Below are 22,287 nucleotides of genomic sequence, written 5' to 3' on the forward strand. Positions count from 1 at the left end.
TTCTGAAATAGTTCTGAAATAGGTTCTTCTGCACAATGTGTAGCCGACTTTTTTTGGTACTTTAATTGTATTTTGATGCTAATAATACTTTTGTACTTTTTACTTCATTTGAGTATTCTTTTACCTCTTGCCATCTGTTACCAGGGCAACAGATTAGAGAATGGGTTAATAAATAAATGATGGACTGATTGAAGCTATCAAGCTTAGCTAACCCTGTAAACACAAGCAAATTTCTCGCCTTGTAAACTGGACATATAAGAAATTGCTTGGTAAGTTACCCCAGTCGGGGAAGCAGTTACATTGATGTTAAACACAATAATGAGGAGACATCGCATTCATGACTCTCATTCCTCAGGGCTCTTGTCTGGGTTTTCTTTCCCACCGGACCTATTCCCGACAGCAAAGATGGCGGCTGAGCGGCGTTGAGCCTTCTCCGTAATGTGTTACCAAATTTGGTGCATTTGTTGAGTTTTCTGCTGAACAAGGAAAACAAGTCCATGTGGAAAAACTCGTCCCGTGAAAGAAATGTTGTGAGACTGCGAAGGAAATCTTTTCACAAGGAATAGCTAGCCAATACAACTTGATAGTTTCCAGTTGTAGCGCTGGGTGTTCATCACCGTAACGTTAGCTAACTAGCCCGAATCGTCATTGTAAAATGGCTCCGGTGCAGATTGGGTCAGATGGGCAGCTCGTCCCACTCGGGGGTCCGGTAGTTTCGGGTCCACAGCCACCACCACCGGGGGCACCGGCCACACAGGGGGTCCGACTGAGTCTGCTAATTGAATTTCTTCTCCAGAGGACCTACCATGAAATTACCCTGCTGGCAGAACTGTAAGTAGCGTTGTAGGCCTTAAAGCTAACCTAAGTAACTGGCGGGCTAATCAGCTAACATAAGTAAACTCAGAGGAGGCACTTCTTTCAGCCACTATAATAAAAACCAACGGGCCCTTCAAGTTGGTATCCCTCAAGATGTTAGGTTAAGCTTTTCATGTTTTGAGCACTAACAAAGTGGATAGCACATATATGTGAGGGGGCGTAACGTTACCGGGTAAACATCACATCAGCATATGTCTGCAGATCCTTAAGTTAGAGCCATTGTTTTATTATTGAAGATAAGTGTTTGTGTGGGGCGGTACATATGTGGGTTTATTATTGATGACTTGAATCAGTCCGCTGTCCAAATTCCATTTTTTTCTTGTCTACTACTACTACTACTAACTGAAAAGATTAACATTTCCATTTGCTATCAAAGCATACTCATACCAGGGATGCACAGAGTTTAGGCAGGTGATATGCTGGACTGTTGCTTTACTTTCACGATAAGGACAATGGCAGTAATTCAAGTTTTAATGTTTTTTTACTAGACTTCCCAGAAAAACGGACATGGAGAGGTATGTTTATTTAAATTCTATTCACAACTTATCTATCCCTTCACTCCTTTAGTTACTTATTTTGTTAAGATATTGTATTTAACATTTTTTCTTAACATATATCCCCTGTTTGTTTGTTTTCAGGAAAATTGAGATTGTACAGTTTGCCAGTCGTACCAGACAGCTATTTGTGCGTTTGCTAGCCCTGGTGAAGTGGGCAAGCAATGCAGAGAAAGTTGAGAAGTGTGCGGTATGTTGTGTGGAATTTATGTTGTGGATTTTGACAATACACTGCAAATGTGTGCGTCTTCAAACTTATGTCCATTTGAATTCAAATCAACTGACTCTTACCTCTCTTTATGATAACAATGGTCACAGATGATTTCCAGCTTCTTGGATCAGCAGACCATCCTATTTGTGGATACAGCTGATAGGCTTGCATCGCTGGCCAGAGATGCGCTGGTACATGCTCGTTTGCCCAGCTTTGCAATCCCCTTTGCCATTGATGTTCTCACAACAGGGTCATACCCACGCTTGCCCACATGTATACGAGTGAGTATATTGAACTTCCTTCTCTGCGTGCTAAAACTGCTAATCTATATGAAAAGATGTAAGGAGATAAAACTTATAGTTTGGCATGTCATCATCAATTGTTTCGGCGTCTCTTTCTATAGGATAAGATCATTCCTCCAGACCCCATCACTAAGGTTGAGAAGCAGACCACCCTGAGCCAACTTAATCAAATTCTACGACACCGCCTTGTCACCACAGACTTACCCCCCCAGCTAGCAAACCTCACAGTCGGTAAGCATCTTGGGTAAACCCACTATGGTATACTTTAACTGATAGCCATTCCAACATATTTAGCCATTTGTTGTTTTCCGCCATATTGGTTAAGAAGATATCTTGCTTGTCTGTAAATTTCGTAGCTAATGGGCGTGTAAAGTTTCGTGTGGAAGGAGAGTTTGAGGCCACTTTGACAGTGATGGGAGATGACCCTGATATTCCCTGGAGGCTGCTGAAGTTGGAGATTCTGGTAGAGGACAAAGAAACTGGAGGTAAGGTCGCACTCCTTCAGCCATGCAGCAACACATCATTGACATGCTGATTGACAATGTACATTATTGCTAATGTTTTTCTTTTTTTCTATTCCCTCTCAACTTGTTTGTCTGTTCCCCCATTTCCACACTCCTCCCTTTCTCCCTCTACATTGACAGATGGCCGAACCCTAGTTCACAGTTTGCAGGTGAACTTCATCCACGAGTTGGTCCAGGCACGTCTGTGTGCAGATGAAAAACCCCTACAGGACATGTACAACTGCTTGCGTATCCTTTCTTGGCCTCTTGCATTTTGTGTATGGCCTGCAGAAAACCACTTGGCTTAAGTCCCACACTGATGTGAACTACTGCAGTAGGGAGGGAGGGAGGGAGTGAGGGTGTGTCAGAGCATATATAGTATTGACTGGTCAAGCAGACACTTGCAGCATTCCAATGAGAAACACAGCTGCAGAATTGCACCCTTTTTAACCCCTCTAACAACACAACCACCTTTTATTACTGACATGTAAGATGCAGTGCTGTTCTCACTATATCCTGTCACCCAGACAGGTCATATGAGGAGTAATTCATTTATGATGGAGATGTGTGTTACTAACACCTGTTGATACTGTACTAAGAAACTGATAATTTTTATGTTTACAGGCTTTTGTGAATTAAAGCTAAAAAAAAATTATTGTGTAGTCAGGCAGTGATAATTGTTCCATTCCTAATGGAACCCATACATATATGTAAGAAAAGGATTTGTTCTGCTCACACAGTCACAGGCCTATTACACTATACCTATTACCCTATTACCTAAAATATAGAGAGAAACAACTGTTGTTAGCATTCATGCTAATAACAAAGACCCTAATCATGCATGCGAGATAAGCAGGACTGTGCTAATCACAATGCTAATCAGTACATCTCAGCTCTGCCTTTCCCCCACCATCACCACCAAGTGCAGCTCACCGTGTCAAAGAGCAGTCTGTGTTGGGCACAGATACCCCCTTTTACCAACAAAGTGTATGTGTCTTGAAGATATCTGTATAAATGTGTTTTGAATTTTAATGAAGTGTGTAGTACTTTTTTTTAAATCTCTATTCACCTGGACTTGGTATTTTCCCACATTCCCCTTTGTGTTCTCTTTAACTGCATTTTTTTCCAGACTCCTTCTGTTTGTCACTGCAGCTAGAGGTGCTCCACTCTCAGACTTTGATGCTGATTAGAGAGCGATGGGGAGACCTAGTGCAGGAGGAGAGATATGTGCCCGCAAAATACCTCACACTCACTGTCTGGAAGTAAGACCCTTTTAAATTTCCCTCACATACTGTATTTATAATTTTAAATATAATTTTTCTCTTTTGAAGCACTTTGTGACTTTGCCTGGGACCGGTGCTATATTAAATACACTTATTATTTTTATTATTATTATTATTGCATATTGACAACACTGCACTGTTCTAAAAAAAAAAAAGCTCATAATGGCAGAATACATTCATGTAGTTTTTATTCCTTCTCTTTGTTTTCCCTTTTCTTTGTTTCTCCAGCCAACAGGTTTTGGGTAGGAAAACAGGTACAGCCTCAGTTCACAAAGTCACGATCAAGATTGATGAATCAGATGGATCTAAGCCATTGCAAATATCTCATGAGCCTCCTCTTCCTGCTTGTGACTCCAAATTAATGGAGAGAGCCATGAAGGTAAGGTGGACATGTGAATTCAGTGTATAATATAATAGATAGTATAATATAAATAATGGGGATGTATGACATACTGTACAAATATCTCTCTGTACAATTTAAAAATGTTTGTCTCATTCTCTAGATTGACCATCTGTCGGTGGAGAAACTTTTGATTGACAGTGTGCATGCCCGGTCCAATCAAAAGTTACAGGAACTGAAGGCCATTCTAAAGACCAGCAATCCCAGTGACAACTGTATGTATATACTCTATTTTGTTGTCAATTAAATACATTTTGTAAGTGTATATTAAACAAATTACCAGAAAGCAGTGTTTCCTACCTACAGCAGATGCAGTTATGTGCTAATCATTCATAACACTTGATAAAAGAGGCATGGTTTAGGATACAGAGTCCGTCATTGTAGCTCTGGAAAAAATATTTTTTAAACTCTAATTATGATGAATTGCATATCCAAAATTCCCATTAGCTCATAGATATGTGCTCTCTCACACATTCCTCATTCCCCTTCTGTCAATGGATGTACTGTAACCATGGTTTTGAATCCTCTGCAATAGAAATACTTAATCATGTTTTCTTATTTCAGCGTTCATCGAGACTGCTTTACCCACACTAGTTATTCCGATACTCGAGCCCTGTGGTCGTTCAGAGTGCTTACACGTTTTTGTAGACCTGCACTCTGGCATGTTCCAACCCATGCTCTATGGATTAGGTAAGTAATAGGCGACCATAAACTCCTGACTATTTTCTGATTTATGTTTGTCCATTGTGTTGGTCCTAAGGAAGTATTGTGTTCAGGTTGAGTTTATATAAGGGTTTGTTTTAGTGTAACAATAAAGGAATCCACAATTTTTTTCTCTGTGATTCTACTTTATTATTTTGTATGCTCAGCTTTGTGAAAATATTACCCAGGTGTGTTCTCTCCCTAGATCAGTCCATGCTGGATGAAATTGAAAAGATCATTAATGACGATATGAAGCGCATCATATCTTGGCTTCAGCAACTGAAGTGAGTTCACCTTCTCAATTTTTAAACGGCTATGGGCATTAAATAATGTATATTTTGGAACAGGCAATAGATAGCAGAGTTAGTCAGAGTCAAGAGTAGACTTCTAACTTTTCAAAATGTTATTAATTGCTGTCAATAGCAACACTTGGCTTGGCAGGTGGCAAGATGGGTGTTGAGAAAGATTGCCATGGTTGTGTATTGAGTTGATTTTGGGTCTTGAACTAGTGAAGAGTGGGAATGCCGTGAGTGACAGAATGAGCCGCGAATCTGGGACTTTTTGTAACTGAAATTTCATTGAGACACCAAATCTGTCTTTTTTTCTGGTAAGGTTCTGGTTGGGGGAACAACGCTGTCGACAGTCTGTGAAACACCTTCCCACTGTGTGTACCGATGTCCTTCACCTGTCCAACTCAGCTTCTCACCCTTTTGGCAACCTGTCCAAACACAAGCTCTTCATTAAGCTCACACGTCTTCCACAGTACTACATTGTAAGTTTCTCTAACAATATGTTGCTGAATAGTGCTAAACCGAAATTGCTTAAAGAAAATGCATCCATAAATTTATGATCTGCTTTCATTTTTATATCCACCCTCATGGTCTCTCTTTTTCCTACTCCTATTCTCCTTTTCGTAGGTGGTGGAAATGCTTGAAGTGCCTAGAAGTCCCACAGCGTTGCAGTACAAGTACTCTTTCCTGTCAGTGTCTCAGTTGGAAGGGGATGATGTACCCGTATGCGCTCAGCTCTTGCAGCATTTTAAACCCAACCTAGAACATCTTGTGCAGGACACAACAGGCAGAGCGGGCCGACCTGGGACTAAGAGAAAGGTAGTCAGTGCTAGAGTAGTTATTCACCAAATGTTCTTTTTTGTATGGTGAAACAGTATTTTTTATCATACACAAATGAAAGTTTCTTTTGATTTTTGACAGATGTGGTGCTGGCCTTGAGGTTAGAACTAGGCAGTTACAGTAAATGCTCTCTACCCACCATCAAAAACAGCTGACAAAACATATCACACATAGATAACGTTCCATATGCATTTTTATTTTGTTTCTGCTGCTTTTTAGATATTTGGGGACCAGGGGGATCCAGAGCCAAAGAAGCCTAAGCGGTCTGGAGAAATGTGTGCCTTCAACAAAGAGCTGGCTCACCTAGTAGCTATGTGCGACACCAACATGCCCTTCATTGGCCTCAGAACAGAGGTAAGTCACAGTGCTCAGACAGTTTGAATCTGTCCTGCCTGTCATAGATGTGTCAACATCAAGCATGGCAATCTCAGTGTTGTTTGCTGGCTAATTCTGTCTGTCTGTTTGTCTGTCTTTGAGTAGTTGTCCAACATGGAGATCCCAAACCAGGGTGTCCAAGTTGAGGGAGATGGCAGCAGTCATGCGATACGTCTACTAAAGTAATACACTCAGTTACAAGCACACATGCATACATTTATGCACACACTCGGACAAAATGTAATTTTTCTTCAATGTATGATAGACTTTGCCAAAACTATTGTGACTATACAGTGTAATTGTTTGATCTTGTAGGATTCCTCCTTGTAAAGGTGTAGGAGAGGAGACTAGGAAAGCTTTAGACCGGTCTCTACTGGACTGCACCTTCCGACTGCAGGGCAGGAACAACCGAACCTGGGTAGCTGAACTGATGCTGGCCAACTGCCCTCTAAACAGCACACACAGCAAGGAGCAAGGTAGACATAACATACCGAGTGTTCCAAGTTCATCACTACAAGTTTACAACATGGCCCAGTGTATAAACAAACCCACCTGTCCCCCTGTATTAGCCTCCACACGGCATATATATTTGACCTATGAAAACCCTCTGTCGGAGCCAGTGGGCGGGCGGAAGGTAGTTGAGATGTTCCTTAATGACTGGAACGCCATCAGTCAGCTCTACCAGTGTGTCCTCAACTTCTCACGAGCACTGCCAGGTACGTTCATGGCCATCTGTAAAGCAAACATTGCTGCGTTCTTTCTCAAAGAAAAAACAAACGTTGTTTTATTGGCCTGGTTTAACCGGAGTAATCAGACTTGCTTTTGTAAGTTTGAGTCGTGTGTGTTTGTGTGTGAAAATCTGCACATAGTTCAAGTTAGTTAGTTCATGCTTGCATTCATCAGTGTTACCCACACTGTTGAAATAATACTTGGCAAAAGAAACACACATATTTAATACAGCTGCAAATTGTGACTGCTTCCCTCCAGAGATGCCATCTTACCTGAGCCTGTTTTCAGAGGTTCGGCTGTACAACTACCGTAAGCTGGTGCTGTGCTATGGTACCACCAAGGGCAGCTCTGTCACAATCCAGTGGAACTCCAACAGCCAGCGTTTCCACCTCGCTCTTGGCACTGTGGGGCCCAACTCTGGCTGCTCCAACTGCCACAATATTATCCTCCATCAGCTACAAGAGATGTTCAACAAGAGTCCAAATGTGATGCAGCTGCTGCAGGTACACAAAAGCACAGTTATGAAAATGCATATGTATGTGTGCACTTGTTATATCTGTATCAAATTATAATTTCAAGTGACCTTTAAGGTACCTTTCAATGTCCTTACTGGGTAATGTTACTATTTATCCTTTCTCAGGTGCTCTCTGACACACAGGCCCCTTTGAATGCAATCAACAAGCTACCAACAGTGCCCATGCTGGGCCTTACCCAGCGCACCAACACTGCCTACCAGTGCTTCTCCATCTTACCCCAGTCCCCCACACACATCCGCCTGGCATTTAGAAATATGTACTGCATCGACATCTACTGCCGCAGCCGCGGTGTGGTAGCCATCAGAGATGGAGCCTACAGTCTGTTTGACAACACTAAGATTGTAGAGGGCTTCTACCCTGCTCCTGGACTCAAGGTATAGAAGTCTTATTGTCATGGTAGTGGTGTCAGTAGGTTTAATCTGAGAAAGAGAATATGTTTCTCTAAAAATTTCTGTCTAAACTACCTAACAAGAAAAACTGCCACATTAAGTTCTAATGGACATGAAACCGAGAGTGTAAGTATACTAATTAGGGTCTGCCCAAACCAATAATTGTGACCTGTTATGAGTTAATGGAATAGTTGAAATACACTTATTTGCTTTGTTATGGCCAAGGGTTAGATGAGATGTGAAGTCACTGTGCCTGGCCAATAAATAGGCGGGCACATAACCCTCCATAAAACCATAAAGTTTTAATTAGTTAGCTTTAGAGGTGCTTTGGGTGGCAGATTTGCTTATCTTTGGACCACCAGGCTGGCTGTTGCCCCCTGTATCCAGTGCGAAGCTAATTGCCTATTTCCCTTGCCATCACTCCAGCATGGAAAGCTTTTTGTCGAGAACTGGAAGGGTGTTTTTTTAATTAGCACAACCAAAGAATCCTACTTGATTGGGAAATAAATAATAAGAAAATGCTGTCCTTCTCTTCTTGCCCCTGTCTAGACATTCCTAAATATGTTTGTGGACAGTAATCAAGATGCTCGCAGACGCTCTGTGAATGAGGATGATAACCCACCCTCGCCGGTGGGTGTAGATGTGATGGACAGTCTGATGAACCACTTACAAGCTCAACAGCAGCAACAAACAATAAGAGGGGTTGCAGGTGTCTATCCTCCTCTCACTTCACCACCACCCAATTACCATGCCAACGTAACTCCCTCACCATCCATGATGCCCACCCAGTCGCCAGGTAATAGCAGGCTTAGTGTTTGTATGCATGTGTACTAGGAGTGGTACGGTTCACAAAACCCTTATTTCGGTTCGTATCACGGTTTTAGGGTCATGGTTTTCGGTTCTTGTTATTTTTTTCTTTTAATCTTTAACACTCCATAAATATACTTTAGCATATGATATGTAGCTTAATTCTCCACAATGTAGAATATAGTATTAAAAAATTGTTCATATCATGTAATCGTGCACAAGCTGAATTTAACTTACTTTAAGCACATTATTGGAACCATCTCTGAGGAAAGCTAGGTGAGATTTTGATAGAGCAAGAGGGAAGTCATTGATAATTACAACAAGCTTTTCATTTATTTGGCAAAAAATGAGATTGTGCATGGCCATCTACAGGAACATATGTGTCTTTTTAGCACACAAAGATTGAAATATTACAGAATATAAATTGAAATAACTTGCATTTATCAAACTGCAAACTTCAGTGTAGCTCTTACAAAAATGTTATCCTTTAAAAGAAAAAGAGAACTCTTAAAGCTTTGAGTAAGTCAAAATATGTTACATATAAAAAGTTGCAATTTTGTTTGTATAGTTCCTTTAAAAATATAAAGGAAACTTGTTTTGGGAGAATAAAATTACTCTGGGCTGAGTTTTCCTAGTAACCTTACCAAAAAGGCTCAGGTTGCTGCAAATGTTGGTATAATATAAAAATGGCTGGTGGATTTAAGACAAAAAATAATATTAATTTATTGAATAAATCTAATTTGAACATGTCTGTCAGTCGCTTGTTGATCTTTACATTGTTAGTTAATTTCTGCTACTGTCCTGGGCTGGGACACATTCATACAGTTTGATAAAGGACTTATTGCAATTTAACTTATCATTGCACTTACAATAACAAGCATAGCTGTCCCAAATTTAGGTCATCCTGTACATCTCATCTTTGTTTTTATGGGACGGTCTAAAATGTTTTGCATCGTCTTTTGCTGTACGTTTTGTTGGTAATTCGTCAACAGCTCTAACCCTGAGGTCACATACGGGCACGAGGCTGTTACGCATGTGTCGAACCGTGCTACGTGCACACACACACTCCGAACCGAAACAAGCAAACTGAACGGTTCATATGTTTTTTCATGAACCGTGCCACCCCTGATGTGTACCTGTATGTGTAAGTTAATGATATCTTTTGTTTGTGTCTGAGCTTTGTGTCAAGCTGCCATACAGGGTTATGACCACAACAAATCATTGTTTATGAATATATCACATTGCTGTCATCAACCTCCCTGCTGACTTATCTATTTTGATGTAAGAGCAAACTGTTTGAATGGGACGGAGAATGAGGAACAGCAACCATGTGTGCCCATTTTGATTTTGTAAAACCATGAGATCAGTTGTGTTTCTCATGCAACATACACATATCTCACAGCTGAGAGGGAACAAAGCATGCATTTAGTCCTGCTCCTTCCATTCCTCTCCATCTCAGCCCGCCAGCCAGAGACTACAGCCCTTCCGCCCTGCTTTAGCACGTGTACATGAGCGAGTGAGTGAGTGTGGGTTTGTAAGGAGAAGTTGTGAACCTCAAAGTCTGATGTGTGTGCGTGTGTGCAGGGAACATCCATGCCTCTGGCTCCCCTAGTGGAGCTCTGAGGGCACCTTCTCCTTTCGGGCCCACCCCGTCTCCGTCTTCTCTGGGCATAGCCATGGGTCAGACCAGCTTTGCCAGTCCCCACGGTAAGCAGCAGGGTGGCCGTAAGTTCTGGTCTGCTGGACAAGGGCTGGAATGGGCTGAACTGAACATCTTACCTTGGGACTTCTAGGCTGCAGACAATAAAAAGCATATGACAGTTAGTTAGTGGGCACACAGTGGTGTATTCATTGAACTGTTTATTGTTGAACATTAAGTGTTGTTTTGTTGCTGATGGCTGTCTCTCCTTCACCCTAGGTGCTCTGGATCCCAGCTCTCCATATGCCATGGTGTCTCCCAGCCATAGGGGCCAGTGGCCAGGTTCACCCCAGGTCTCAGGGCCTTCTCCTGGGGCAAGGATCCATGGCATGTCTCCTGGTAACCCATCTCTGCACTCACCTATCCCCGACCCGCATTCTCCACGTGCCGGGACCAGTAAGTACTCTTTCTCTGTGTTGTAGAACTTTTTTGTTGTTGTACATAACTGTGTGTGTGTGTGTGTGTGTGTGTGTGTGTGTGTGTGTGTGTGTGTGTGTGTGTGTGTGTGTGTGTGTGTGTGTGTGCGCGCGCTGCAAAACACGAACTAGGTGACTCTGTTTCTAAATAATCTCAAACCTAGTTTATCAGCTGCCATACACAGATACATCTTCAATAAAACAAATATTTGCCGATATAGTAGTCTAGCATTATTCAATTAATTGATAATTTCACTAAAACCTCTCTCCCTCTCTGTCTGTGGTTTAGGTTCACAAGTCATGCCTACCAGTATGCCTCCACCCCGCAAGCTACCTCAACGCCCCTGGGCTGCCTCCATTCCTACCATCCTTACCCACAATGCCTTGCATGTGCTTTTGCTCCCCTCACCCACTCCCTGCCTGGTGCCAGGCCTGGCAGGAAGCTACCTCTGCTCGCCACTTGAGCGTTTTCTAGGTTCAGTTATCATGAGACGGCACCTACAGAGAATCATCCAGCAGGAGGCCAACGTAAGAGAGAATTCTTTGGTGTTTATTCCCTCAAATTAAATTTGGTGTTCTGCTCTCTCCTAACTTCTCTTAATCTATCAACTCTTCTCCAGTTATCTATTGTGAATTCAAATGAGCCGGGTGTGATCATGTTCAAGACGGAAGTACTCAAGTGCCGCGTGGCTCTCAACCCAAAGAACTACCAGACACTGCAGCTCAAAGTCACTCCAGAAAATACAGGTCCCTGGTCCCAGGAGGAGCTTCAGGTGCTGGAGAAGTTCTTTGAGACAAGGGTAAGTATAAGGAGAAGCCACTTAAAGTATAATTCATACAAACACATACATTTGAGGCATGTGAACATTAGGGCTGTAACGATGTGGAAAATAAAACGTGAAATCGTGACACTCAGCTCCACGGTCCTGTGTCGCGGTGGGAGAAGGCAAAATCGCGACACACACCTTCAAACTCCCGAGTTATCCTTCTCGTCCAGATCCAGTGCTACCACATCTTTAACTTACTAGTAGTCCTTTTGGTGCCTTATTCCTGTTTTGTCTGGTAAATTTAGCTAACTGTACAGACGGCTAAAAGCGAAAGAGTAGGCACCGGGAACGCTAACGGAGGTGTAACGTTATGAATGGCCACTGTTCTGAATTTGGTGCCTGGGTCTGTTTCTTGACTGTTCAGTAAACTGCCGTTAGCGTCCTTAACGTCTAAGTTTAGTGCTGACCGGGATAGTTGCTAGCTGGCTGGGGGCTGACCGGATTTGTCCCCCGGCCGGGGCTGTAATGATAGTGAATCGTTGCTAGGTGTCCGGGGGCTGACTGTGGAATGGATGTGTCCCGGGGGCTGTTGTCAGCTCTCATCCCGACTGAAGCCTCGCAGCGCCAGGAGACTGAGGCAGAAGACTAGCTAGATAAATTACCATTAGATTACTCGTCTATCTGTACAGTTAACGTTACTGATGACTTTGTGGGTTAGCCCAGAGTTGTTAACCGTGGTCAAAACAATCATACTAAAAATAAATGAGCGTGTTGGACGTTGTTGTAATTTTACGTTACCCACCACATAGCATTAGCTACTTGTCAACCAGCAGCTTTACAGTAGGCATCAAAGCACTTTTCCTATTTTTTCCCTCTACAGGTTGGGAGGGGAATTGTTACCATTATTCTTATGTCTAAAATTCCAACGAGTTATTGAACCACTGTAACAATTTTTGGAAACATTATTTTTAGGAACAATAGAATCTTTGGTGTTGGATGGATCAACATTGAAATCAATCAGTATCAATAAATAAGGTATCTGTTGTATCACTGTGTTGCAAACTGGGATGTAATCAATGACAAAACGATGTGGCAGAACATTTTTGTGTTACGACCCCCCCTCCCAAAAAAAATAAAAAAATAAATCAAGATTTGTATCTAATCGTGGGGCAAAAATCGTGAACCGAATCGAACCAAAGTTTGGTGTATCATTACAGCCCTAGTGTACTTGCATAGTTTTTTTACCTATGCATGGAAGAAATGCATTTTGTGTATGTTTCCATTGATCATAATTTTGAATATTGTATTTAAAACTTAATTGAAGTGTCGTGCTTCATTTAAAATACTTTTCAATTCATTCAATAGGGATACACCTTAAGGCGTCTCATAGGAACACATGAGTGCACTAATATTATTCCATTGATCCATCTCCTATTGTCCTCTCTCTAGGTTGCTGGTCCTCCCTTTAAATACAACACTCTGAATGCCTTCACAAAGCTGCTTGGGGCACCCACTAACATTCTTAGGGACTGTGTGCGCATCATGAAGCTTGAACTGGTGGGTAGCTGTTTCTTTTTTCAGAGGGTTGGTTTTTTGTATTCAACCATGATTGGGTACCCAGAAAATATAGGAATTTATGAATATGCAAACTGAATAAGACCTTTTGTTTTACCAGCTGTCAAATAATAGAACCATTGCAACAACAAGTACACCATATGCCCTGATAAAACTGTCTATTTCGCCGCAGTGTGACTTGTGTGTCCACATTACACATGTTCTAGTTGTGAAAAATGTATTGTTGTGTACTTAATGGCAGTTTAGACATCCTTCTTATATCTTGATGCATGTATTTACCTTTATTCAAAGCACTTGGAATTGCCTCTGTGTTTTATATTATATATTGCCTTTCTCTAAAGTTTCCTGACCAGGCTGCACAGCTGAAGTGGAATGTCCAGTTCTGTCTCACCATCCCTCCCAGTGCTCCCCCCATAGCCCCTCCTGGGACCATCGCTGTGGTGCTAAAGTCAAAGATGCTTTTCTTTGTAAGTCTTAGCAGAGCCTCACCATTAGCTCTCCACAACTAGGACGCAAGTCGTATACCTGTGTAGCATAATTTGAAACAACCTGACCCTGTGTGTTTTTCCTAACAGTTGCAACTGACCCAGCGTATCCCGGTGCCCCAGGAGCCAGTGAGCATTATAGTGCCCATTGTGTACGACATGGCAACAGGCCTCACTCAGCAGGCCGATATCCCAAGACAGCACAGCTCCTCTGGGGCCGCAGCGCTCATGGTCTCTAATATCCTTAAGAGGTTCAATGAACTGCACCCCGCCAGACCGGGTAAGACACTGAATAATTTACTAAACAGAAAAAGTGAAACGGGTATCAACTGAATATTAGATACTATATAGTGTTGTTGTCTATACTTGACGCAAACAGCCTTTGCTAACACTAGGTATTTACCATCTTTCTTTCAGGTGAGTGTACAATATTTGCTTCTGTTCACGAGCTGATGGCCAACCTCGCTCTACCTCCCGGCACTCGTCAGTAGAAACAACAAATTCAGTCTGGAACTTAACTGGAGTCCCTTTAAGACCGAGGATGGGTCTGTCTCTGAGCTAAGAAGAAAAAGGAGAGTAACAACTCTGGTCCCCAGATGTCAAAATCATGTCATTTTTGCGTCAGCCCCTGGACAATTGACGTGATGTATAATTGCTGTTATGGTTGGGTGTTAAATATGCACATTTTGCGGACCACGGTCTTTATTCTTAATAGAAGCTCAGAAACAAGATTTGCGAGGGGGGTGTTTGATGCAAAAGGATATAAATGTTATTTTTTTCCTCAAGGTGCACTTGTAAACAAGATTATCTATTGAAATTAAGGTTGTTTACGAAAATATGTATATTGTTGTATATTTGAGTATTGAAAAGAATCAGGTGAGTTAGATTTTTGCTAGAGAATTGTATTCAGTTTCTTTTTTTATAACACCAGACTGATATTATAGTATCAGGAGATATATTCCTTAGCACACTATTTAAATGTTTTCTTGCCTTTACTTTGTCAAGACCTCTGCATTTTTATTTCAAACGTTCACTTTGGATACTGTAAAACAAACTTTGTAAGCCAGTTGTATTTTATTAAGACCCATTTTGAGTCCTGATTGAAGGATTTGAGAATTCCTGTCTGAATTTGCTATTTAATAAACCAAGCCCAAAGTTGGTTTTTGCTCTGAGAATCTTCCACTGGCAGTACTAAACTACGCAGATTATTTACTAAAGTAAAAAAAAGCAATAAGACTAAGTCAATGTACTGCTTAGAAACGTTTACTCAAGCAAACCTACAGTGTACTGGCAACAAAATGTACGTAAAGAATCAAAAGAAAACACTGGAGAACGGTCCTTTCCAGAGTGTTGTATATCATTATTTTCATACAGTGACATGCTGCTTTTTATATCCACTCCTTTTAGCACTTCTACTGATAAAGTACTTTTACTGATACTCGAACTTCACTAAGTGCACACAGCTATGGGATTAAAACAAATAAGAAAAACCCTGTAAAACTTGAGTGACCAGCACAAAATGTCCCTTTCAAATGCAGTAGTAGTATAGCCTACTATATAAGTATGAAGTAGTACAAAATGAAGATCCAAGTAGCTGAAAGTAGTACCTTAGTAAATGTACTTTAGTTAATGTTTACCATTAAATCCGGTGTGTCTTTGTTAGTCCTGTATTAAACCTGTAGAAAACCGCTTTGCAGCCTCATACCCTAAAACATGACATCATTCAGAAAGGCTGTGTATGGAGGGTTGAGGAGGCGTTCAAGACTGCAAATCACGGTTGAAGGCACGGCTGTTGTTGCAAAGGGCGTGGGGATTGTTTTTTGTATTATTGCATAGCTACATGGATCCTCTGGGTGTGAAGGATGTATTTGTCACCTCGCAGCTGTGTGTGAGCATCAACACCTGCAAGAAAATGGCCAATTACGGATGAAGAAACACTGTCGGCTTTTATTCACCCTGACTGAACGTTTGACATTTGAACGCACCCTGTGCGATACTTCCGACAAAATGCCGAAGGATAAATAAATAGACTGAGCCGTATCTATTTTTCTCTATAGCCTCAACTAAGCTGCTGCATCTGCTTTCATTAGGCTCTTATGGCTTTTATTAGTGCTACCAATTCAGGAGAATAGTGCGATAATCACAGCCGGTTCAAGTCCGATATGGCTGTGAGCACATCTGAGCCGCTCTGTCAGCCGTGCGTTTACCATGAAGCTTTTAAAGGTAAGTCCCAGAATTACACACTCGATTTTATTTCGGGTTGTAGCAGTGAAACGTTGATATCTTAATAGTTTTTAAATTGAATATTGGAGGATTCTTTATCTAAGTTAAATACATTGACCACTCCCCTTCAGTCCCTATAGATCTCCATCCTGCCTTGGACTTTTAGGATAGATTACACATGCACGTTGGTTCAAAGGCAGTGATGGTGCCCCCTGTAAATTTGTGTTTGTTATTAAGGGAGTGAAGAAAAAAAAGGGGGGAGATGTCAGACAGGCCTACTGATTTGGTTGCTGTGTGGTCAGTGGAGCTACAGGTGAAGAGACCTCTGATGCCTGTCCAGCTGAGTCCAGAGCAGGTGGGCCTGGAGATGTTGTGTCTTTGTGGGCAGCTGGACCTCCTCATCAGGGCACAGATGCAGCAGGTAGGGTGACCTGAGCGCCAAATGCATTACTTCCACCATTGCTGAGTCCGAACAAAGATAATGTTTATCTCCTCCACTTTCTCCTTAGTTTTCATCAGCTGAACCAAAGCAATTAAACAAGTAGGGCCAAGTAGGTGTTCAGCGTGTTAATAGTACAACTTGTTGCATACATCCAGTATTTGACCAAGGGCTAATGTACAGATTATTTGTCATCTTTAATTTTTCCTTTAGTTTTAATCATAAATTAAGCGTATCTTTACATTTGTTACACAATTTACATTATCATCATACTTCTGGAATGGAAACCCATCAATAAAAATATCCCAATTCAGCATAACTAAAGGATTTGTCTCTACATTTACTGTGCTAACAGCCAGGAGCGAAAATCCAGAAAATGCACATTAAGGTCCTTACAAATTTCATTGCTACATTTTTCTTTTTAGTAAATCATGAGCAATAGTCCTTTACACACACACACACACACACACACACACACACACACACACACACACACACACACACACACACACACACACACACACACACACACACACACACACACAAGCTTTGGGCTCTGTCAAATGGAGATTATTATGGATCTACTTACATCTTGTGATACTGTCCCATATTGTAACTCTTTGATTTAAGAGCACTCAAATGCATAGACTTGAGGGAGCTAAAGCATGACAATGTCCCAACCAATTGGGCTACATCCATGGTCCAAACCTGCCAACTGGTTTGAGGTCAAATGTGCAGCCTATGCTGTTCACAAGCATTTCACATCATTCTGTATAGACGCTCCTCTTTTTAACCAGTGACATTGTTATTATTCATATTTTCTGTGTTCCAGTTCCAGGAGCAGTTAGGACAAGGCTGTAGCCCAGAGGAGTCAGACACGTTCCAGGCTCAAGGATCAGAGATTCTTGACCAGATGCTGCAGTGCCTTGAACATCTACCAAAGCCTATGCCACAGCTGGAGGTATCACATCTTCTAATAATGTAAAAGAGGACTTTTATGATATACCGTGGAATACAAGCGCATTCCCTTTGCAGACTTCTCTTACATGCTGTACCAAAGATCAGTGGGTAAATGTGTTTCCTCAGGACTACCTGGACATGGTGGGTCTGTCAGTAATGTTTCCTCGTGTAGAGGTGTTCCTTATACAAGGGAGCCCAGTGGACATGCTAGACAGGCCGCCAATGGAAGGTAAGAAAATACACATTTACCCCCACACAGGAAGAAGAAACATATTTCAATCTGTTGATTTTTTTGAAGACACGTTATGCATATGTTGCAGATTTAAAAAGACTTTTGAACGTTTTTTATTCCATCTGGAATTCAGTTCAAGTAATGTAAAAAAAAATTACAAAGTTGTCAAAAAGCAGCTTGTTTCTAATAAAAAAGTATCATATTTCACAACCTGTTTTGTATTAATTTAAGCTAGGATGTCCAGCACTGATACTTGTTATAACCAATGGTGGGAAGTACATTTACTCAAGTAGAAATTGTAGTTTACTTAAGTATTTCAATTTTACTTGTTACTTTATTATATTTTCAGAGTAAGATACATACAAAACACAAGATGGGTTTATGGAATATGATGCCTTGATATAGATGAAACTACCCAGTAGGTTTTAAAAAAAATATTTAACATTGGCTCCACCTTTCAACGTGTAAAAACACCCACAGGGGCCGTTATTCTGCATATATGTTTAGCTGATGATACTTCTGTACTTGAACTTAAATAAGATTTTGAATTAGGTGGACTTGTAATTGAGTATTTTAACACTGTGTTAATGTTATTTTTTTTCTCAATTAGGAGTTAAATTTTCCTACACCACTGGTTATGGCAAGGTGAAAACAGCTGTTCTCTCTCTTCTTTTATATTCACAGATGCCTTGTAGTTCCAATAATACCGATGATTCGTTCTAATCACACCACTTCATCTTAACTGGATGTTCACCCACAATTGAAACACATTCCTAACGTCATCTGATGCTTCTTCTGCAGAATACTTCTTACACATTGCCAAACTGAACCAGCTCCTGGTGCTGAGTCAACAGCTAGAGGAAGATATCAGGCACCTTGGAAGTCATAAATACATTGCCCACCAGCTCTCGGTTATTTATGTAAGAGGAATAAATCCCAACTATCATTTTTTAACAGTTTTTTTTCCTTGTTATGCATTCCACTTTAATTTGTGTGCTTTTTAACATTGATTTTTTTTCAGCAAGTCATCAGCTCTTTCAGAGGAATTCAGGCTTTCTCTGAAGTGAAAAAAGACATTGAGACCAACTTCAAACAGATGAAGCAGTCTCTGGTGGGAAAGGAAGGCTCTAGGCATGAACCTCAGCTGGCTGCCCACTACATCAACTGGTAAGTTAAAATCCAAAGGGGAATTTGATGATAATTAATGCGGCAACAATCTGATTACAACCATATGCTATTCTCTGTGTAGGATATTAGAAGTAACTCAAAGCTTAACCTCATTGGTGTTGATGCTACCGGAGGAGCTGACAGAAGACCTTCACCCGGCCGTTAGCTTCATGTCGCAGTTCCTGTCCTGACTTACCCACCCAACCAACGCCTCTGTAACGATGAATCCTGACGCCCTGATGCATCCGATCTCTCCAGGAGCTTCTAAATGAACTGATGTTGTTATGACTGTAAAAAGGTGCTAGACATTTTGATTCAACGGATTAATGGTGGGATTGGATAGCCTACTTTATTTCACAAATCATGTCGGTTGTTACATTGTCCTCCTCAATGCGTACCTCCATATTAGTCCCTATTGTGAGTCAGCTGTTTGGAAATGAATGGAAGCGTGTTGAATCCTGGCTTGCACTACTGTTAAAACTACTGTTAACATTTCCTTCTTTAAAAAAAAAAAAAAAAAGAACCTTAAGTGGAATAATAAAATTGAATGCAATAGAAAAATGCATATGCTTTCTCCCTGTCATGTGATCATAAGTGTAACTTCTAGCAAAAGCTCCTTTTCCCCTTACTACTTGTGTAGGTGCCCAGCTTTGCAGTGAGACAAACACCATTCCAATAAAGGTTGATGGTATTGTAAAAGTGGATTGTTGAAGTAACATGAAAACTGCATTTACAGATTAGCAGTTTGATTGGTTAATGTTACATTGTCCCTCATAGAAACATAGTATAATTAGTTAAAGATCAACTGGAAACCTATTTTCTAATGAGCAACACAAGATTTTCTGTGACAATTTTGATCATTTGACATGAGAGATTTCTGTATTTGTGTTTTTGTCTGAGCTCTCCCCACTGGTTTGAAGTGGGTGGGACTCTGTTGGAAAAGGGTGATGTCATGATGTCAGGCCTTCTGGGGTCCCTGGTGGAAGAAGGTAATTGTTTGGTAGGTGATCAAACACACTTAGTGGCGGGAGGAAGTACATCTACCAAAGGACTGAACTTAAGTGCAAATCAGATGTATGTTACCTGAGTATTTCCTTTTATTCGTCATATATCATCAATATGTAAGAGGGAAATACTGTAATTTTAACTTCACTACATTTATCTGACAGATGGAGTTACTATAATATAAGTTTCTTTTAGAGGAAATTTTTACAAAACATCAGTTTTTACATGATACATGATGCCTTGTCTTAGATTAAACAAGCCACAAGTATATAAGGAGAATGCTCATCTAAAAACACTGGTGTCTGTGTTAATGAAGATTTTTCAGATTGCATTAGGAAGGAGAGGGCCAAACTGCTTCCATTTATGAATGAAGCCAGAAAGAGGGGAAACTTTGCTTTTAGTAGCTATTATCGACTCCTAGTTGAACCCCGTCAACAACATCAGATGGCAACTACCAATGGAGTTTAAATAATTCCTCTCTTTGTACATGCATGATGATTTCTTCTGATCCAGTCCACATCCATGGTGATTTCTCCTTATCCAGTCCACATGCATGAGGATTTCTCCTGATCCAGTCCACATGCATGAGGATTTCTCCTGATCCAGTCCACATGCATGAGGATTTCTCCTTATCCAGTCCACATGCATGAGGATTTCTCCTGATCCAGTCCACATGCATGAGGATTTCTCCTTATCCAGTTCACATGCATAAGGATTTCTCCTGATCCAGTCCACATGCATTATGATTTCTCCTGATCCAGACCAAAACAGTATTCTCCAACTGCAACAGAATTATTTTGACTCCTCTGAATACCGTTGTAGTACGTTCAAGTACTTTTGAAAATTTGATACATTTTCTTTAGAACTAGAAATTATCTTTCTTTCCTTCTTCTGAATGTTTGCAGTTTGTCCCAAAACGTTGTGGATTTATCCACTTGCCTTGAAACATTTATAAAAAAGTTATTTCCCCAGCACTTTTGTAATATTTTAACTTTTGATAAGGAATTTCACCAGTATCCGACTCTTAGTAGTTGTCTTACAAAGCCTCCCTACTTTCCTACGACTCAAACACAATTTAGTGTATTATACAGAGGGTCAAAGATATGGAACAGTCTTCCCACGTCACTCATTGAGGTTTCTAAAGAACAGTTTCAACAGAAGGTAGAATTGTTGCTCCTTAGTTGTCTGAATTTTCCGTATGGCTTTGTGCTTCAAATGTAATTTTAAATCATTTTAAACAAAGACATCTGCTTTATTTATTTAGATAATAATATATAAATGTTTTTAAATTGTTAAATGTAATTGTTTCTATGGAGATTGACACTTATTAAGCCCCTTGAGGGTTTTTCGGCAATTGTCCATCACATCTTTTCGTGAAACATATAACACCGTTTCAATGGTTTTGTTGTGAAAATAAAATAAATCTAAATCAAAAAAATTAAAATCAGTTAATAGTTATATCTCAACCAACAGCCTTTATTTACTGCTTATGCATCAGTTATAATGTATAATATAAGTTCTTTAACCTTAGATACTTTAAGCATATTTTGTTGCTTACATTCTGTATGTGCACTTAGTTACATTTTGAATGCTGAACTTTCAAAATTTGAGCATATTTTTAGTGTAGTATTTCTAAATACTACTTTGTAGGAAGTGGTGAAAAGTAATTTTGTAAATGTACTAAGTATCGTACAACAACTTTGAGGTATTTGTACTTTTTGTATTTCTTTAGGATTAACCATCGCCTATGATGAGTAAATGGCGCCTCCTGCTGTTCAATAGGCTACATGAAAAATGTTAAATAATAAAATGCCACAACAGCTCCCCTCTGAATTAACAACCACTAGTGTGGTTAATTAAAATAAACGACTAAACGAGGGAACGTTAAGAAATTGGGACACAATACGGTGTGCTGCAATGTTATTAAAGCAATACATGACTCAAGTCTGCAGAGTGCAGACTACCTCATGTCTCATGCGTCCTACATATGTTTACAGTGTTGAGGAATGCAGAAAGCAGAGACGGTTTGCAGCACAGACAGTATGAGAAAGCCAAAACTAGACTGTCTGGCTGTCACTGCCACCGGGGGAGGGACTAAAGGCTGAGTGACAGTATACAATAACCAACCACGTATGTTCAATTTGGTTTGCCAACCAATCTGGAATGCGGTTAGGCTGTCCGTCAACTTGACTATGAGAGTTAGGTAAAAATAGGGACGATTTTCGTGGTGGAAATGTTTTGTATTATTCTGACAGCTCTCGGATTTAAAATAACACATTAACAAGCACCAAGGAAGGATGAATCAGTGTGAAGAGGGTAAGTTTGAAAAGTTTAGAATAGGTGACCGACCTTTACCTGTCAGTCATCTTACAACGTTGCACACAACAAGGATACTTCAGGAAATTATAACTGATGTTTTAGTTGTTAGGAACAAAAAACTGATAGCAGCAGTGTCGCAGGATAGCAGAGTGCTGTCGCAATCATTTATATCCCTGCCAGCGGCTCCCTGTGCACTCTGGGGG

General features: G+C 40.7%; 3 protein-coding genes across 7 annotated transcripts in view; all 3 read left to right on the forward strand.

Annotated features, from left to right (window-relative positions):
* The first annotated feature begins 366 nt into the window (after nucleotides 1–366).
* med14 (mediator complex subunit 14) lies at nucleotides 367–14,914 on the forward strand. 3 transcript variants are annotated; one of them, XM_034886221.1, is made up of 29 exons: nucleotides 367–831; nucleotides 1,365–1,391; nucleotides 1,515–1,620; nucleotides 1,749–1,922; nucleotides 2,045–2,174; nucleotides 2,300–2,428; nucleotides 2,588–2,695; nucleotides 3,576–3,708; nucleotides 3,958–4,108; nucleotides 4,233–4,344; nucleotides 4,694–4,819; nucleotides 5,037–5,115; nucleotides 5,444–5,603; nucleotides 5,749–5,940; nucleotides 6,181–6,315; nucleotides 6,442–6,518; nucleotides 6,652–6,812; nucleotides 6,906–7,052; nucleotides 7,324–7,568; nucleotides 7,706–7,975; nucleotides 8,540–8,786; nucleotides 10,382–10,504; nucleotides 10,716–10,892; nucleotides 11,202–11,440; nucleotides 11,533–11,712; nucleotides 13,129–13,236; nucleotides 13,596–13,721; nucleotides 13,830–14,019; nucleotides 14,157–14,914. In XM_034886221.1, exons 1-29 carry the CDS (start codon nucleotides 656–658, stop codon nucleotides 14,228–14,230), a joined length of 4,302 nt encoding a protein of 1,433 aa, XP_034742112.1. In that variant the 5' UTR covers nucleotides 367–655; the 3' UTR covers nucleotides 14,231–14,914. The 3 variants fall into 3 exon arrangements, with proteins under 3 accessions (XP_034742112.1, XP_034742114.1, XP_034742115.1); XM_034886223.1 differs by having other exon boundaries at nucleotides 7,354–7,568; XM_034886224.1 differs by lacking the exon at nucleotides 10,382–10,504 and having other exon boundaries at nucleotides 368–831.
* A 555-nt stretch (nucleotides 14,915–15,469) lies between these two features.
* Nucleotides 15,470–20,368, forward strand: si:ch211-218d20.15. Of its 3 annotated transcripts, none has more exons than XM_034886192.1 (7): nucleotides 15,470–15,962; nucleotides 16,200–16,383; nucleotides 17,234–17,362; nucleotides 17,488–17,590; nucleotides 18,395–18,513; nucleotides 18,615–18,760; nucleotides 18,843–20,364. In XM_034886192.1, exons 2-7 carry the CDS (start codon nucleotides 16,225–16,227, stop codon nucleotides 18,949–18,951), a joined length of 765 nt encoding a protein of 254 aa, XP_034742083.1. In that variant the 5' UTR covers nucleotides 15,470–15,962; nucleotides 16,200–16,224; the 3' UTR covers nucleotides 18,952–20,364. The 3 variants fall into 3 exon arrangements, with proteins under 3 accessions (XP_034742083.1, XP_034742081.1, XP_034742084.1); XM_034886190.1 differs by having other exon boundaries at nucleotides 15,471–15,962; nucleotides 16,265–16,383; nucleotides 18,843–20,354; XM_034886193.1 differs by lacking the exon at nucleotides 16,200–16,383 and having other exon boundaries at nucleotides 15,471–15,962; nucleotides 18,843–20,368.
* Nucleotides 20,369–21,957: 1,589 nt separating this feature from the next.
* The window catches only part of si:ch211-269e2.1 (cohesin subunit SA-2), a 17,484-nt gene continuing 17,154 nt past the window's right edge, over nucleotides 21,958–22,287 (forward strand). Inside the window, exon 1 of the mRNA XM_034886023.1 lies at nucleotides 21,958–21,968. Coding sequence (XP_034741914.1) covers nucleotides 21,958–21,968 — 11 coding nt within the window. The remainder of the gene's footprint in view (nucleotides 21,969–22,287) is intronic.

This window comes from Etheostoma cragini, chromosome 11 (assembly GCF_013103735.1).
Source record: "Etheostoma cragini isolate CJK2018 chromosome 11, CSU_Ecrag_1.0, whole genome shotgun sequence".
In the NCBI taxonomy this organism is placed as follows: Eukaryota; Metazoa; Chordata; class Actinopteri; order Perciformes; family Percidae; genus Etheostoma; species Etheostoma cragini.

What these genes read in the sequence shown, in the direction of transcription:
- med14 (XM_034886221.1), top strand. Translation starts at nt 656, where the DNA reads ATGGCTCCGGTGCAGATTGGGTCAGATGGGCAGCTCGTCCCACTCGGG. An exon ending in AGAAAGTTGAGAAGTGTGCG is followed by an intron (nt 1,621 to 1,748) that starts GTATGTTGTGTG and finishes CAATGGTCACAG; the next exon opens with ATGATTTCCAGCTTCTTGGA. An exon ending in TAATGGAGAGAGCCATGAAG is followed by an intron (nt 4,109 to 4,232) that starts GTAAGGTGGACA and finishes CTCATTCTCTAG; the next exon opens with ATTGACCATCTGTCGGTGGA.
- si:ch211-218d20.15 (XM_034886190.1), top strand. Translation starts at nt 15,902, where the DNA reads ATGGCTGTGAGCACATCTGAGCCGCTCTGTCAGCCGTGCGTTTACCAT. An exon ending in AGCCTATGCCACAGCTGGAG is followed by an intron (nt 17,363 to 17,487) that starts GTATCACATCTT and finishes GTGTTTCCTCAG; the next exon opens with GACTACCTGGACATGGTGGG. An exon ending in GCTGCCCACTACATCAACTG is followed by an intron (nt 18,761 to 18,842) that starts GTAAGTTAAAAT and finishes TTCTCTGTGTAG; the next exon opens with GATATTAGAAGTAACTCAAA.